We start from the raw sequence: 15,098 nt of genomic DNA, 5'->3' as shown, positions 1-15,098 counted from the left end.
TCTGTCTTGTTCTGACCACTCATAAAATCAAATGCTGTTGATGGTAAAGTAATCTGTACGGTATTTTCAACATTCTATCACTGGTGGAAAAAAATCTGTAGCTTACATCTGACCCCACATGACAATTATAATTTAATAAACTGCTTTGTCTCGTTCTCGCAATCGTAAATAAATTAAATTTGGTACATTACTTGCTGTGCAATCTTATTACAGCGACGGGATGTCCAAGAAAATTGACCAGCACCGGCCATCAATGCTACTTGGAACGAAATTCTCGGGCGAAGGGCCGTTTCTGTTGCTCACGGAGCAACCCAAGCGCGAAATGGGACTCCGCTCTATGCAGTGTGTCAGAGATAGACTCGACGATAAAATGCAAAGCGATGTTAGCAACGGAAACTGAGTGATTGTCTCCTGTTGCAATCCCGGAGTTCTGCCCGTACAGTTTGTTGTCGTGTTGCACCACAACAGCACCGATAGTAAAAAGAGTAAAATCCAGTAAGCATTTCCACTCCTGGGGTTGCCAACCCGAGTGACGCCTCAGAGCGTGTGTCAATGACCTCCTTATGAGGTCGGGGCTAAGGTTTGGATAAAGACCAACTACGTCTGCTGCCACAATAAATACCTTTCTGCTGTCAACATCATCTCTTTCAATAGCACAAGTTTTCCAGTTATCAAGATCTATTAAATATTGTCGGCTATCCTGGCAGTACTCATTTACTGTGTCACGACAATACTTCAAGCTGATTGGTCTCAAAATGTGTTCTAGTAGTGCTGTAAAACGGGTGTAAAACGTATTACCCGCTGCCTGGACCAAGCGGACTGGGATATCCTCGATTCTACACACATTAAGATGTTCTGGGGTCAGTTTATGGGTTTTGAAGAGAGGGTAGACATAGGCTGGTTTTTTGTTGCCGAAGTTCTTGGCAGTAGGTCCCGATACCTTGTGGATGTGGTCGGTACGTTGTTTAGCGCCAATCGTGTGGAATAAGAGTTCTTCGGAAATAACTCCATATTTGAACAAAGAAATCACAAACTGGTCGCATTTGTTGCTAGTAGTTCTAATAATGTGTTCGAGGTCTGTACATTTTTTTCCGATTTTTTTTCAAGGTTAGAATTACAATATGATTTAAATATTACCGTACAATAATTTTAATAACAATGTTAATATTACTTGGTACAAATAAACAACTAAACTAACTACGAAAACAATAACAAAATTATGACGCGGTATTCAGGGCACAGAACTTAAGGTTGCGGTGCGTTTAAACAAAAAACAAAATGGCGGGTCTGTGGGCTGGTGGCAGAGAAGGTTCCGGTTGACTGGGCACCAACCACAACAGGTCAGTAGGTTCAGATGAGAAAAGGAAAGACAAATATAGTGAAAGCAAAAGAAAATGTCTGACGTGGGCTGGGCGACGAAGCGTAACGGCCACTGCGGCAGAGTCCAAAACGAACGAACGTATGTTGTGACGTTGTGTCACGTGACCAGAGATAAACTAAGAGAACTAGAAATAACTGAGCTGTGACCCTGTGTCACGTGACTAAAGTTAACCAATTGCCGAATTTCCAAGACTATCCAAGATAAAAAGAAGAAGGAACTAAAGTGACGACTTGTCACGTGACCAAAATTTGGCAAATCAGGTTCCTATATTGGCTGAAAAGAGAAAAAAGAAACTAAAAGAAAGATGGCGGCTTGCTCCTCGTCAGTTTGTTATGGCGACCCTCTAAGCCAGGGGTGTGCAACCTTTATTACAGGAGGGCCAGAAATGAAAAACTGGAAGAAACCGCGGGCCGCATGTTCGTTTAACATAGCCTAGGCTTTCTAGCAGTTGCAGGCACTAATCTAGTTTCTTTTCGTTATTAATCTGATGGCATTTTTAGGGGTTATCTCTTTGCAAAAACATCAAGTTAAGACGCATAAATTACTGAAGAAAACTGCTATTCAAATTTATTGTCACACCCACATTACACGAATTCAGTGAGAAATTTGCAGCTGGCTTCTTTTCCCGACGACTTTTTCCAAATTTGTTTTAATGGATGTGCTCGCAATTCGAAGTCCGTTTTCCAAGTGTTCGTCTGTCAAAGCCGATCGATAGGGGGATTTCATCACGCCCATTTTCGAGAAAAATTGTTCGCACAAATACGTTGAGCCGAAAAGGGCCATTTTTGAAGCCATAAATTTGTTTAAATGTGGAAAGTTATCCGGGTTGAGATGTTTTCGGTAAAAATCGCCAAGATTCATTTCCAGGTACTTTGCTTTCAAATCAGTATTCTCTTGGAGATCAATCAGTTCAAGTTGGATATCAACTGGTGCTTTGTCAACGTCTGTGTTGAATGGCGAAGAGAATATATCGAACAGATGTTCATGAGATTTGAAGTCCTTAAAACGATTCAAAAATTCACACAACAATTTTTCAAGTTGGTCGCAAATTCAGTTTTTTTCTCGGGATGCATTCCACAGTTTCTTAAAGTTGGAAAGTGGAAAAAATTTCCTGTCTGTATGTGAGCTTTCCACAGTCGTAATTTGTTCATGAAACCTTTTATGTGACCATACATTTCATTTGCATACTGGCTTTTTCGCTGGAGTCTTGTATTAAGTTCATTTAGATGCGTTGTTATATCAACTAAGAAACCTAGATCGCATAACCAATTTTCGTCTTCCATTTCATCTATTGGATGCCCTTTAAGTTTCAAAAAAATCGCGACTTCTTTCCGCAGTTCGTAAAATCGGCGCAACATGCAGCCCTTGCTTAACCAACGGACTTCAGAAAAGTACACTAGATCTTGATGTGTCGTGTTGAGGTCATCCAGAAATTTTTGAAACTGACGATGGTTGAGCCCGCGTGCTCGAATGAAATTTACTGCCTTAATTACCGGGCTCAAGACGTGTTTGAATTTTAAGGATTTTGCACACAGGTTTTTCTGGTGAATAATACAATGAAAAATTGCAATATCGTCATCGATTTTTCTCTCCCTCAAGGCAGACTTTAAGAGACCTACAAATCCAATGCCAGTTCCGGACATGGATCGAGCACCATCAGTTGCGATTCCGCATAAGTTGGACAAGTCAAGTCCAAATTTGCCAAGAGCATCGAATACTTCAGTAAAGATATCAGCACCAGTAGTCGTGCCCTTTATTGACTGTAGCGAAAGAAGCTCTTCGGTTTCGTTTAACTCTTTGTCCACTCCTTTTACAAATATGGCCAACTGTGCAGTATCCTTCTGGTCTGTACTTTCATCGATAGCAAAACTCCACGAAATAAAGTTCTTCACTTTATCCCTAAGAGTCTCACTGATATCACACGCAAGATCATCGACACGCCTCGCTATCGTCCACCGTGACAGACTTATTTTCTCAAACTCGCTCTTCAGTTTAGGGCACATTTCTTTTGCTACATCGATAAGACACTGCTTCACAAAATTACCGTCGGAATAGGGTTTCATGGTTTGAGCTATTCTCTGTGCAATCAAGTAACTACATCGGATTGCTTTTTCGTTATCGCTATTTATTTTTTGAATCCTCGAACGCTGGCTTTTTAATTCTTCCTGCATTTGCTTCGCTTTCATCTTTCTGTTTTGTCCTTCTAGCTTTCCATAAACACCTTCAGAATGCTTTGTCTCATAGTGTCGTTTAACGTTGTACTCTTTAGCAACATTAACAGTTTGATTGCAAATAAGACATAAAGGCCTTTTATCTGAATTTTCAATGAAGAAATACTCAAAGGTCCATCTCGTCTGAAACTTGCGTTTCTCTTCCTCTACCTTTCTCTTTTTTTGCATTCTGCAAATTTGCTACAGAGTTTGCCATTACAGACAAAACAATTTACAATGAGTCAGTGTACTAGATTCAGAAATGCTCACTGCTTAGCAATTGAATACTTTGTGAATTGCTTTGTTCGCTTCACACAAGCTATTCTGATAGAGCGTTGTTACGTCATAGGCGTAGATAACAAGTTGAATTCACTTTCAAAATTGGCATTTCTCCGCGGGCCGCACAATTTTTCTTCGCGGGCCGCAGGTTGCACACCCCTGCTCTAAGCGGCTGGGTTTTGATTCGTCTCGATTTATGATAAAAACAAGGCCCTCACCGGGCCGGCACTTACTTTTTCGATAACTTCGTGGCCGGCCCGGTATGGAACAGTTTCTGGTGAGTAAAATCCAAAAAGATAAGATATATCCAAGAATAATAATCCAAAAAATAGTGCGCGGTAGGCTCAGTTGATAAATATCCAATTTGGCTCAGTGCCGTTTCTTGCTTGTTTTATAAAATCCAGTGCGGCACAGTGCCGTTTCTTGTTTTCCCTCTGTTTTTTAGTATTGTGGCCACAGCGGCACACCACAAACTCTAATTTTTCTAAATTTTTGCAGAGCCTAAACCGCGAGTTCTAAAAAGCCGAGAAGCGATTTTTTTTACAGCATCTACGTTTCGAAGCGGTATTTTGTTATTTCCCAAGGCTATGAATTGTTTCCCAATAACAATTTCACGACTATTTGGCGTAATAATGAATTATTCTGTTTGTGACGTCATAATGTTTGTGTGAGATCACTGTTAAGCGTTGTCTGGCTCATAATCCTTTGAACCAGCTCTAAAGTTGGCGGTAAAACGAATAATTTTTGTTTGATGTTTTTTTTTCAAACTAGCGTAGTAATTTTTTTAAAAAAAACTAGCGTAGTAACGAAAACCTTTCCTGATTTACAAACAAAAATACAACCCAAATAGTAAGAATGCATATCCATGGGTCGCGAGAAGCCACAAAACAAAATTTTGATGAGTATTTGGGTCGCGACAAAAAAGGTTGGGAACAACTGATCTAGGCAACGCCGTGGTGTCTCAACCCTTGTTTTCTTTGCACAAGTAGTGTGCGCTTACCCAAACCCGCCTGTTGTGTTTCAAGACATGTGAGCTCACATTTCCAAATTCACGGAATTCTACAAAGCCACCATTTTTGGCCCTAGCTATCACCTGTTGAGGTACCTCCAGCAATTCCGCTCCATCCTATATTAATAGGAGATTGCGAGTGTCGATTTCTCTCAAGTGGTTCAAAGAGACAGACGGTGTGTCAACAAGAAGGCGGTGCGGCTCTATCAAGGAGCGCATAGGCAGAACGTTGATTGGTCGGCGTTTGATTTTGCTGCCCCTGAAATACCTTTCGGGGCTCGACGCCCAGTGGAACAGCATTCGGTTCCTGTGGTACGCGATACCAGGGAACGAAGACCACGCTCTACAAAGTTAGAAAATAAATTAACAACTCATTAAGTTCAGAAGACTGGAGAGGTAATGGGTCACTAATTGACACATGTTGAGAAGAAGTTATAGGATCCAAGAAGAAATGACCGTGGTAAACAACTGGTCCCTTAAAGACATGGAAAAACACTTCCCAGTCTAATTGGTTCCGCTGTGATGTTTTAATTCGACTTAGAGGCTAAAATGCTTCAGGTAAAAAGCCACTGGAAGTGTTTCAATCTCTTACGATTTACCACACTGCCTACGGATTTGGAATCACACACATTGTTTTTTTTGTATGCTACAATCATTTATGACACTTAAATAATCTCATTATTCTGAAGGGATCTCATTTGGACATCTCTTTTCCAAACTCAAATGTCTAGATCAAATAAGATAAAAAAGAATTGAGCTTACTGCATTTACTGTTTGTTTGTTTGTATGTTTCATTTTTGTCCACGGTGGGCGGGCAACCCCTGAATGCGTTATGCTCACAATGAGTCCGCCGTCGAGCTGCCTGTTTTATTGGAAATCCGTTGATCATTTTTTATTTGATTTTTCGACTTAAGGCAGTTGGTGACTTTAATTTAGTTCAACCAGAGATTACCAAGCAGATACTGCACACTGAGTTTTTTATTAACCCTTAAACGGGCCAAACAGATTTTTTTTGTAAATGTAAGAAACGACTTTGCAGATAGTATCAACACTTGACAACTATTACATTTTTGCCATTTTTATTTTCACACATATTCATGTAGAAATCAGGTGGGAATATATGTACCGCTGCCTCAGGTGTATGGGAACATACTTCCCACAGCCTTTCTAAAGGGCTATGCAGACATACGCGTTAAACGTCAAGCGTCTGGCGTTGGCGATGTGACACTCGCGTCAACCGATAAACGTCGCGTCAAGCGATAAGGGGTTACACACACACTACGCGGTAGGCGTCAAAGCGGACGACGGTATATGCTGCAAAGAGGGATTGTTGTGATGCAAAATCAGCCTTATCTTCACTGAACAGTTAAAATGGATAGAATTGACCTACTGCTTTTATTGTTGCTGGAACAGCAATTGATTCTTATCATGATACTTGTTCGCAACATTATTTACCCAAGAAGGTAAGACATATTTCACTATCAAAGTACCTAAATCAATTTGTTGAGGATTTTAGTTTATGTGCAGAGTATGGGTTCGTCCAATCTTTCAGGACAGAGAAGAAATGGGTGAGTTTAACTTGGTGAAAAACATGCAGAATGACCATCAAAGCTTTCACAAGTACTTTAGAATGGATGTGCAAACTTTCTATGAACTACTCCAGAAAGTAGAACCTTTGATCAGCAAAAAGGATACCCACTGGAGAAAATCAATTTCATCTGCACAAAGACTCGCAATTACGCTAAGGTGGGTTTTACTAGTTTGTTGATTAATGTGCAAGTCCATTATTTTAATATGACCACGTTTATTACAGATTTTTGGCCACCGGGGACTCTCAAGCAACCATTTCCTTGAGTTACAGAGTTGGCCATTCAACTGTGTGCCAAATCATCAATGAAACTTGTGAAGCAATATGGTCTGTATTGCAGCCAGAATACCTTAAACCCCCACAAATTTCAGAAGAATGGAAAATAATTGCAAAGGAGTTTGATGATTTATGGGATTTTCCAATGTGTTTAGGTGCCATAGATGGCAAGCATGTGGTCATTCAAGCCCCCAAAAATGCTGGATCTGAATATTTTAACTACAAGGGAACACATAGCATTGTATTAATGGCTGTATGTGATGCACATTATTGCTTTACTTTGTTAGATATTGGTGATTCGGGCAGACACAGTGATGGGGGTGTTTTTGCCAATTCTGAATATGGTAAAAAATTTATGAATGATGATTTAAATATGCCTGCTGCTTAATGTATTCCAAAAACCAATCTAACTGTCCCTTACTGTATTGTGGGTGATGCTGCTTTTCCTCTAAGACCCAACCTAATGAGACCCTATACCCAGGAAAGAGACTTCCTTTTGATAAAAGTGTTTTAACTACCGTCTATCACGTGCCAGAAGGGTCATCGAAAATACCTTTGGTATTTTAGCCACTCGCTGGCGAATATTCAGAAGACCTATTATAGCTGAGCCCCAAAAAGCAATTGCCATAACAAAAGCTGCCTGTTGTTTACATAACTTTTTACAGATAAAAAGTAGGCAATCTTTGGAAAATGAAAGAATGTATTGTGCACCAACATATGTTGACCGGGAAGACAGAATGGGAAATATGATATTTGGAGAATGGCGATATGAAATTCAAAACTCCTCAAACTTCCAACCCATAGGTAGAATGGGTACAAATATGTATTCTCATGAAGCTGCTCTAATTAGGGATACATTTAAGGATTATTTCTGGTCAGAAAATGGCAAACTTTCATGGCAAAATAATGTAGTTAATCGACTGTAAGTGCATACATGCTTGTACTTTTTAGCTTCATGTGTATGTTTTATGTTATTCAATACACCATTTCATGTTTATGTTCTTCAATACACCATTTTCATGTATGCTACATGAGCAATTGTGGAATGTAAGTTTGCACAGAAAGAAGCGATAATGAAAAAAAAACTAAAAAACAGCAAATTAATCAGAGGAAGGTTTAAATTTTTGTGACAAATACTGCATTATGTCACTCATAGCCTCATATGCTATGTCTGTTGTCATGCTTTTCAAACTGTTGGCAACAACATTTCCAAAGTTGATGAATTGATCATCTTTTGATGGGTTTGGTCTCAAGCCTTTAATTTCTTCTACTGATGTTCTATTTTCATGTAACATTTTTAAAATGCCTTCCTACAACATAATATGGGAAGATCATTAATGACAACAATACAACATATATCAGTGGTTTAATTTTGCTAACCTCAAACTCTATGCGATCTGAACATTTTCGTTTCTTAGCTGGTCTAGATGAAGTACTTGGTGTAGAGGTAGATATGTTAGGGACAGGGGGGTCATCTACAACTTCAAGTGTAATCGTTTCTAAACATAAAATCAAAAACACACACATAAGTCATAAAAAGTACATGTTTAATGATTATTCATACCATCAGTTGTGTCTGCATCATCTTGTGTAATATCAAGAACTGCAGGGTTTGAAGGCACATTACCAACTGTCCTACAAAGTATGCAAAATTATTTAGCAGAGTACAGTATTAAACAGTAACCAGTCAAATAATGTCATTAATTGACATACAACTTGTGCCTTAAATGGTCATTCAAAAATGTAAGTGCATCGTAGTGTTCCCAAGTTGATGTGGCTGAAGCCCCTGCACCACTTTTTTGGCACTCTCTTGTTTCTTTTTTTCTTTCAAAAATCGGTCTCTTAGGCCCTAACGTTTCATACAAACATCCACCGTAACATATGTATGTGTATAGTGAATTTGTAGAGTTATGTGCATGCTCTGTAAAGAGTAATTGAACTAACTTACTTGATTGACCAGTGCATTGACTGATGTTCTTCCAAATGTTTTCCTTTCGCTTGCTGTCCTTATAGTTACAATGCTGAGCATCGTACATACACGGAGAATCCCTCTTTGCAGCATATACCGTCGTCCGCTTTGACGCCTACCGCGTAGTGTGTGTGTAACCCCTTATCGCTTGACGCAACGTTTATCGGTTGACGCGAGTGTCACATCGCCAGACGCTTGACGTTTAACGCGTATAGGGCTCTACAGACATACTGCGTTTGCTTCAAGCGTTCGCGTCAGCCGTGCGGAACGGCATTTTATGCGTCCCGCCGCGTTTGGCGTCGTGCGGTGACCTTTGCACACAAGTCGCGGTTGCCGTGACGGCGTGACAGATGCTACTGTTGAAGCGTTCTGTATTGACCAGTTGCTGGCATTTCAAACAATGGATGATCAAGAAATGTCTTTGCTTTTGCTGCTACTTTTGCAACAACAAAGTCTCCTAATATTGTTTTTGACACTTCATCTAGCACATAGAAGGTAATCACCTATTTTATTTTAAATAATTCATGTTTCTTGGGCTTTTAAACATTTTTTGTTTTGGTGATTAGAGAATGGGTTCGAGAAATTCTTTTGGACAGAGAGGAGTTGGGTGAATTTAATTTAGTCCAAAACATGCGCTCAGATCCAGAAAGTTTCCACAAATACTTTCGAATGGACAAAGATACTTTTGATGAACTGTTGCTGAAAGTTGAACCACTTATTCATAAAAAGCACACACATTGGAGAAAAGCAATATCACCAGATGAAAGACTGGCAATCACTTTAAGGTATGGTTCAAGATATTAAATTTATTTAGCTTTTACAATGTATACTTAGTTTGTGTATTATTTTTTTTAGATATTTGGCTACTGGTGACTCTCAGACCACAATTTCCCTGAGCTACAGGGTTGGACAATCAACTGTTGGGCTGATAATAATGGAAACATGTGAAGCCATATGGAATACATTAATGCCTGAATATTTGAAGCCACCATCCTCACAAGCTGAGTGGAAAAAAATTGCCCAAGAGTTTTATGAACTATGGGACTTTCCTATGTGTGTTGGGGCAATTGATGGAAAGCATATTGTTATCCAAGCACCAGGAAACTCTGGTTCAGAGTTTTTAACTACAAGGGATCCCACAGCATTGTTCTTATGGCAGTTTGTGATGCACAGTATTGCTTCACAATGGTTGACATTGGGGATTCTGGGCGTCACAGCGATGGAGGCGTGTTTTCAAATTCAGGATTGGGAAAAAGATTTCTAGAAAATGACCTGAATTTACCACCAGAGGAATATCTTCCAAGAACCAATGCTATGGTACCATATTGCGTTGTTGGAGATGCAGCATTCCCCTTAAAAACAAATTTAATGAGGCCCTACCCTGGCAGAAGACTTCCAGAGGAAAAAAGTATTTTTAACTACAGACTGTCTCGAGCAAGAAGGGTGATAGAGAATACATTTGGTATTTTGGCTACGCGTTGGATTTTTTCAGAAGGCCAATAATTGCTGAACCCCATAAAGCTGTTGTAATTACAAAGGCAGCTTGCTGCTTGCATAATTACCTACAAACTAAAAACAAACAAAGGTTACCACAGGAAAGGCTATATTGTTCACCAACCTATGTTGATCGTGAGGACAGAATGGGCAATGTTACAATGGGAGAATGGAGAAACAACTTTCAACAAAACACCAATTTACATAGTATGGGGCGGACTGGATCTAACATGTATGCTAAAGATGCTTACCTTATTCGTGAAAGTTTTAAAGATTACTTTTTAATTTTATCTGACTTTGGGAAATTGCCTTGGCAAAATGCAGTGTTAAACCGCATCTAGTTTAAAACTTGGTTATTGGTGTTATAAGTTTCTGTTTCACTTCTTTTCTTTTTGTCACACCACATATCGGTTTCATTGTTTATTGAAAATAAATTCTTAACAATTGGAAAGAACTGAAAAGTTGAAGAAGAGAAAGAATATAATTTATGTACACATAATGGAGAAAGTTTATTTTTGGTTACCATCACCAGAACTTTGCTCACATAAGTACTGCAGAATAGTGCTCATGGCCTGATCAGCAAGGACAGTACCCATCTTTCTTAGTTTGCAAGAAACATTTTTTCCAAAACTATCGTACTCATCATTTGGACCTGTGGCTTTTGACTGAATAGCTTCAATTGTTTGTTTATTTTCTTTATACATGTTGTATATGTTTTCCTGAAGAAACATACAGTTATTGCCTTACAATTTTTAACCAAAATGTTTCAACTTACTTGAAGCTCTGATCGGTTAGCCAGTTTTCTTTTTTTGCTTGGCTGTGCTGAACTGGTTTGCTGGCAAGAAGGAACCTCACTTACTTCTGTGTCGGATTCAACAGGTTCCAAAGTTATCAAATCTATTAAAACGAAAACAAATTTAGAAATGGAATATAACAAAGAAGATGTTCGTAGGACCTTCATCAGCTGTAGTACTAGTATTGGTCAAATCCAGTAGTGTTTCCTCTTGTAGTGAATCAAGAGAAGTATCTGATGTAGTGGGTGTAAAGTTTCCAACAGTTCTAAATAAGATAAATGTTGTATATGTTGGTTAAAGTGTTCTAAATTCCACCCAAATGTACTCACATTTTGTGCCGGAGATGATCAAGCAAAAAAGTAAGGGAATCATAATGTTCCTAAACAGATATGGTTGTCCCAGATGCACCACTTCTTTTCATATTTTCATTTTTTTTCCTTTCTTTCGAAAACCGATCACGCAGGCTTTTCCAGCGCTTTGTGCATAACTCAACTGCAAAAAAAATAACTTTAGGCATACCCATAGCATAGTATTAGCATTAACAATATATGCAATATTTGCCTCAAAACAATGGGGCAACTGACAACAGCTACACAGTACACATTACCTGGTTGTCCGGTTCTCTGACTAATTTTGGTCCACATGTTGTCTTTTTTAATTTGGTCCTTGTAATATTTGTCTTTGGAATTGTATAAGTATGGTGCATCCCGGATCATTTGAATTAAAATCTCATTAAAACTCATCCTAAGTGTTTTGCTAAAACCTTAAGACATACTTATTAATACAATGTGACAAATAAACGCAGTATTTTTAATCCAAGTTATCACAAAGTTCACTTCGTTGAATTTCGTTGACACAAAACATCAACGCGTCACGCGGAAAAGTTAAAACATTTTTAACTCTGCCGCTTGACGCGCTGAACGGAGATTTTCGCCCCGACGTCATCGCCGTCGGCGTGTGTGTTAAGTGTACCGCGAGCCGTTTGACGCAAAAACGCGCCGTTTGACGCAAAACGCAGTATGTCTGTAGAGCCCTTATGTCTGCATAGCCCTTTAGAAAGGCTGTGGGAAGTATGTTCCCATACACCTGAGGCAGCGGTACATATATTCCCACCTGATTTCTACATGAATATGTGTGAAAATAAAAATGGCAAAAATGTAATAGTTGTCAAGTGTTGATACTATCTGCAAAGTCGTTTCTTACATTTACAAAAAAAATCTGTTTGGCCCGTTTAAGGGTTAATAAAAAACTCAGTGTGCAGTATCTGCTTGGTAATCTCTGGTTGAACTAAATTAAAGTCACCAACTGCCTTAAGTCGAAAAATCAAATAAAAAATGATCAACGGATTTCCAATAAAACAGGCAGCTCGACGGCGGACTCATTGTGAGCATAACGCATTCAGGCGTTGCCCGCCCACCGAAGACAAAAACGAAACAAACAAACAAACAGTAAATGCACCAAGCTCAATTCTTTTTTATCTCATTTAATCTACACATTTGAGTTGTCCAAATGAAATCCCTTCAGAATAATGAGATTATTTATGTGTCAGAAATGATTGTAGCATGCAAAAAAAGACAATTGGCACATGTGATATCACATTCGCGCCCACAATGTGTAAGTATGCTTATTAAGAGAAGAAATGTTCTTTTTGGGTTATACAAGGCACATTACTCACACTTGAACTTTCTTTTCTTGCCTCAGGATTTCTTATAACTGATGCACAAAACATAAATACTTGTCACTAAACCAGTTGGCTCTTTCTGAAACAGGTTTTGTTCTTTTAAAGTGGGGCAGTCAACAAAGAAGTGACTTTGACTGCAGAACAAGCACTTTGAAACTGATTTTGTAAATCTGGTGTGTGTGGGGGCTCTATTTTCCTTGGTTACAACTGTGTGAACAGAACTCTTCTCGATGACTTGTCCTGGGGCGTCCTTTCTTCTCTTTTGCGAGGTACCAGTGTTACGTTTTCATTTTGTCACCTATTTATGACGTCAAACAATATTTATATTTCGTGTTCGATGGAACGAATTGTCGAGGGAACTTGGCCCCACGCGGCTGAGAAGCCCTCATTTGGAGTTGGTGTTGAGCGGTGGTGGTGTCGCGACTGTATATCTGCGCTGCTTGTCTTTTATCGTGTTACTCTTTTTATATTTTAAAACAAGTTAATTTGGGTACTAACAGCCCGTTATTGCAACAGAACCGAAAAAAGGCGTAACACCAGCAGTTTTTCCAAAAACAGTGTTGGCAACCTCTGCTTCTTCTCCAACAAAGTCAACTAAAAGCTTCTTCACCCTTTTCTCGGAGGATAGCAGCCACACGACGCTTCCGCAAATTTTGTGAGCTGTAGCGTAACTTCAATACCAACTCAACCAACCTATCAGCGGTGTTCAGATCACTAAAATTCCCCAAGCTTTTTAAAATCAAAAGACATTTGCGCAGTGAAGTGGCAAACTGCTGCAAACCAACAGAAAATCATCTGGTTTAAGATTTGGACCACTTGTAAGTTGGCGAACATGTGTCTGAAATAGTGAAGCACAATTTTTATGTAGATGATTGTTTGGCATCTGCACCTACTGAAGAGGAAAAAAAAAAAATTTAAGTGTCATAAATGATTGTAGCATACAAAAAAAACAATGTGTGTGATTCCAAATCCGTAGGCAGTGTGGTAAATCGTAAGAGATTGAAACACTTCCAGTGGCTTTTTACCTGAAGCATTTTAGCCTCTAAGTCGAATTAAAACATCACAGCGGAACCAATTAGACTGGGAAGTGTTTTTCCATGTCTTTAAGGGACCAATTGTTTACCACGGTCATTTCTTCTTGGATCCTATAACTTCTTCTCAACATGTGTCAATTAGTGACCCATTACCTCTCCAGTCTTCTGAACTTAATGAGTTGTTAATTTATTTTCTAACTTTGTAGAGCGTGGTCTTCGTTCCCTGGTATCGCGTACCACAGGAACCGAATGCTGTTCCACTGGGCGTCGAGCCCCGAAAGGTATTTCAGGGGCAGCAAAATCAAACGCCGACCAATCAACGTTCTGCCTATGCGCTCCTTGATAGAGCCGCACCGCCTTCTTGTTGACACACCGTCTGTCTCTTTGAACCACTTGAGAGAAATCGACACTCGCAATCTCCTATTAATATAGGATGGAGCGGAATTGCTGGAGGTACCTCAACAGGTGATAGCTAGGGCCAAAAATGGTGGCTTTGTAGAATTCCGTGAATTTGGGAATGTGAGCTCACATGTCTTGAAACACAACAGGCGGGTTTGGGTAAGCGCACACTACTTGTGCAAAGAAAACAAGGGTTGAGACACCACGGCGTTGCCTAGATCAGTTGTTCCCAACCTTTTTTGTCGCGACCCAAATACTCATCAAAATTTTGTTTTGTGGCTTCTCGCGACCCATGGATATGCATTCTTACTATTTGGGTTGTATTTTTGTTTGTAAATCAGGAAAGGTTTTCGTTACTACGCTAGTTTTTTTTAAAAAATTACTACGCTAGTTTAAAAAAAAAAAACATCAAACAAAAATTATTCGTTTTACCGCCAACTTTAGAGCTGGTTCAAAGGATTATGAGCCAGACAACGCTTAACAGTGATCTCACACAAACATTATGACGTCACAAACAGAATAATTCACTATTACGCCAAATAGTCGTGAAATTGTTATCGGGAAACAATTCATAGCCTTGGGAAATAACAAAATACCGCTTCGAAACGTAGATGCTGTAAAAAAATCGCTTCTCGGCTTTTTAGAACTCGCGGTTTAGGCTCTGCAAAAATTTAGAAAAATTAGAGTTTGTGGTGTGCCGCTGTGGCCACAATACTAAAAAAAACAGAGGGAAAACAAGAAACGGCACTGTGCCGCACTGGATTTTATAAAACAAGCAAGAAACGGCACTGAGCCAAATTGGATATTTATCAACTGAGCCTACCGCGCACTATTTTTTGGATTATTATTCTTGGATATATCTTATCTTCTTGGATTTTACTCACCAGAAGCTGTTCCATACCGGGCCGGCCACGAAGTTATCGAAAAAGTAAGTGCCGGCCCGGTGAGGGCCTTGTTTTTATCATAAATCGAGACGAATCAAAA

The 15,098-nt window shown here is 39.3% G+C and overlaps 1 protein-coding gene across 1 annotated transcript; it reads right to left on the bottom strand.

Annotated features, from left to right (window-relative positions):
* Positions 1–7,697: 7,697 nt before the first annotated feature.
* LOC145234152 (uncharacterized) lies at positions 7,698–8,779 on the bottom strand. The gene is made up of 5 exons (XM_080098920.1): positions 8,692–8,779; positions 8,457–8,592; positions 8,308–8,378; positions 8,124–8,242; positions 7,698–8,053 (listed from the first exon to the last, which is right to left on the bottom strand). Exons 1-5 carry the CDS (start codon positions 8,777–8,779, stop codon positions 7,844–7,846), a joined length of 624 nt encoding a protein of 207 aa, XP_079955046.1. The 3' UTR covers positions 7,698–7,843.
* Between the last annotated feature and the right edge of the window lie 6,319 nt (positions 8,780–15,098).

This window comes from Phallusia mammillata, chromosome 6, assembly GCF_965637545.1.
Source record: "Phallusia mammillata chromosome 6, kaPhaMamm4.hap1.1, whole genome shotgun sequence".
Classification (NCBI taxonomy): Eukaryota; Metazoa; Chordata; class Ascidiacea; order Phlebobranchia; family Ascidiidae; genus Phallusia; species Phallusia mammillata.
This window is presented reverse-complemented; position numbering and strand designations above follow the sequence as displayed.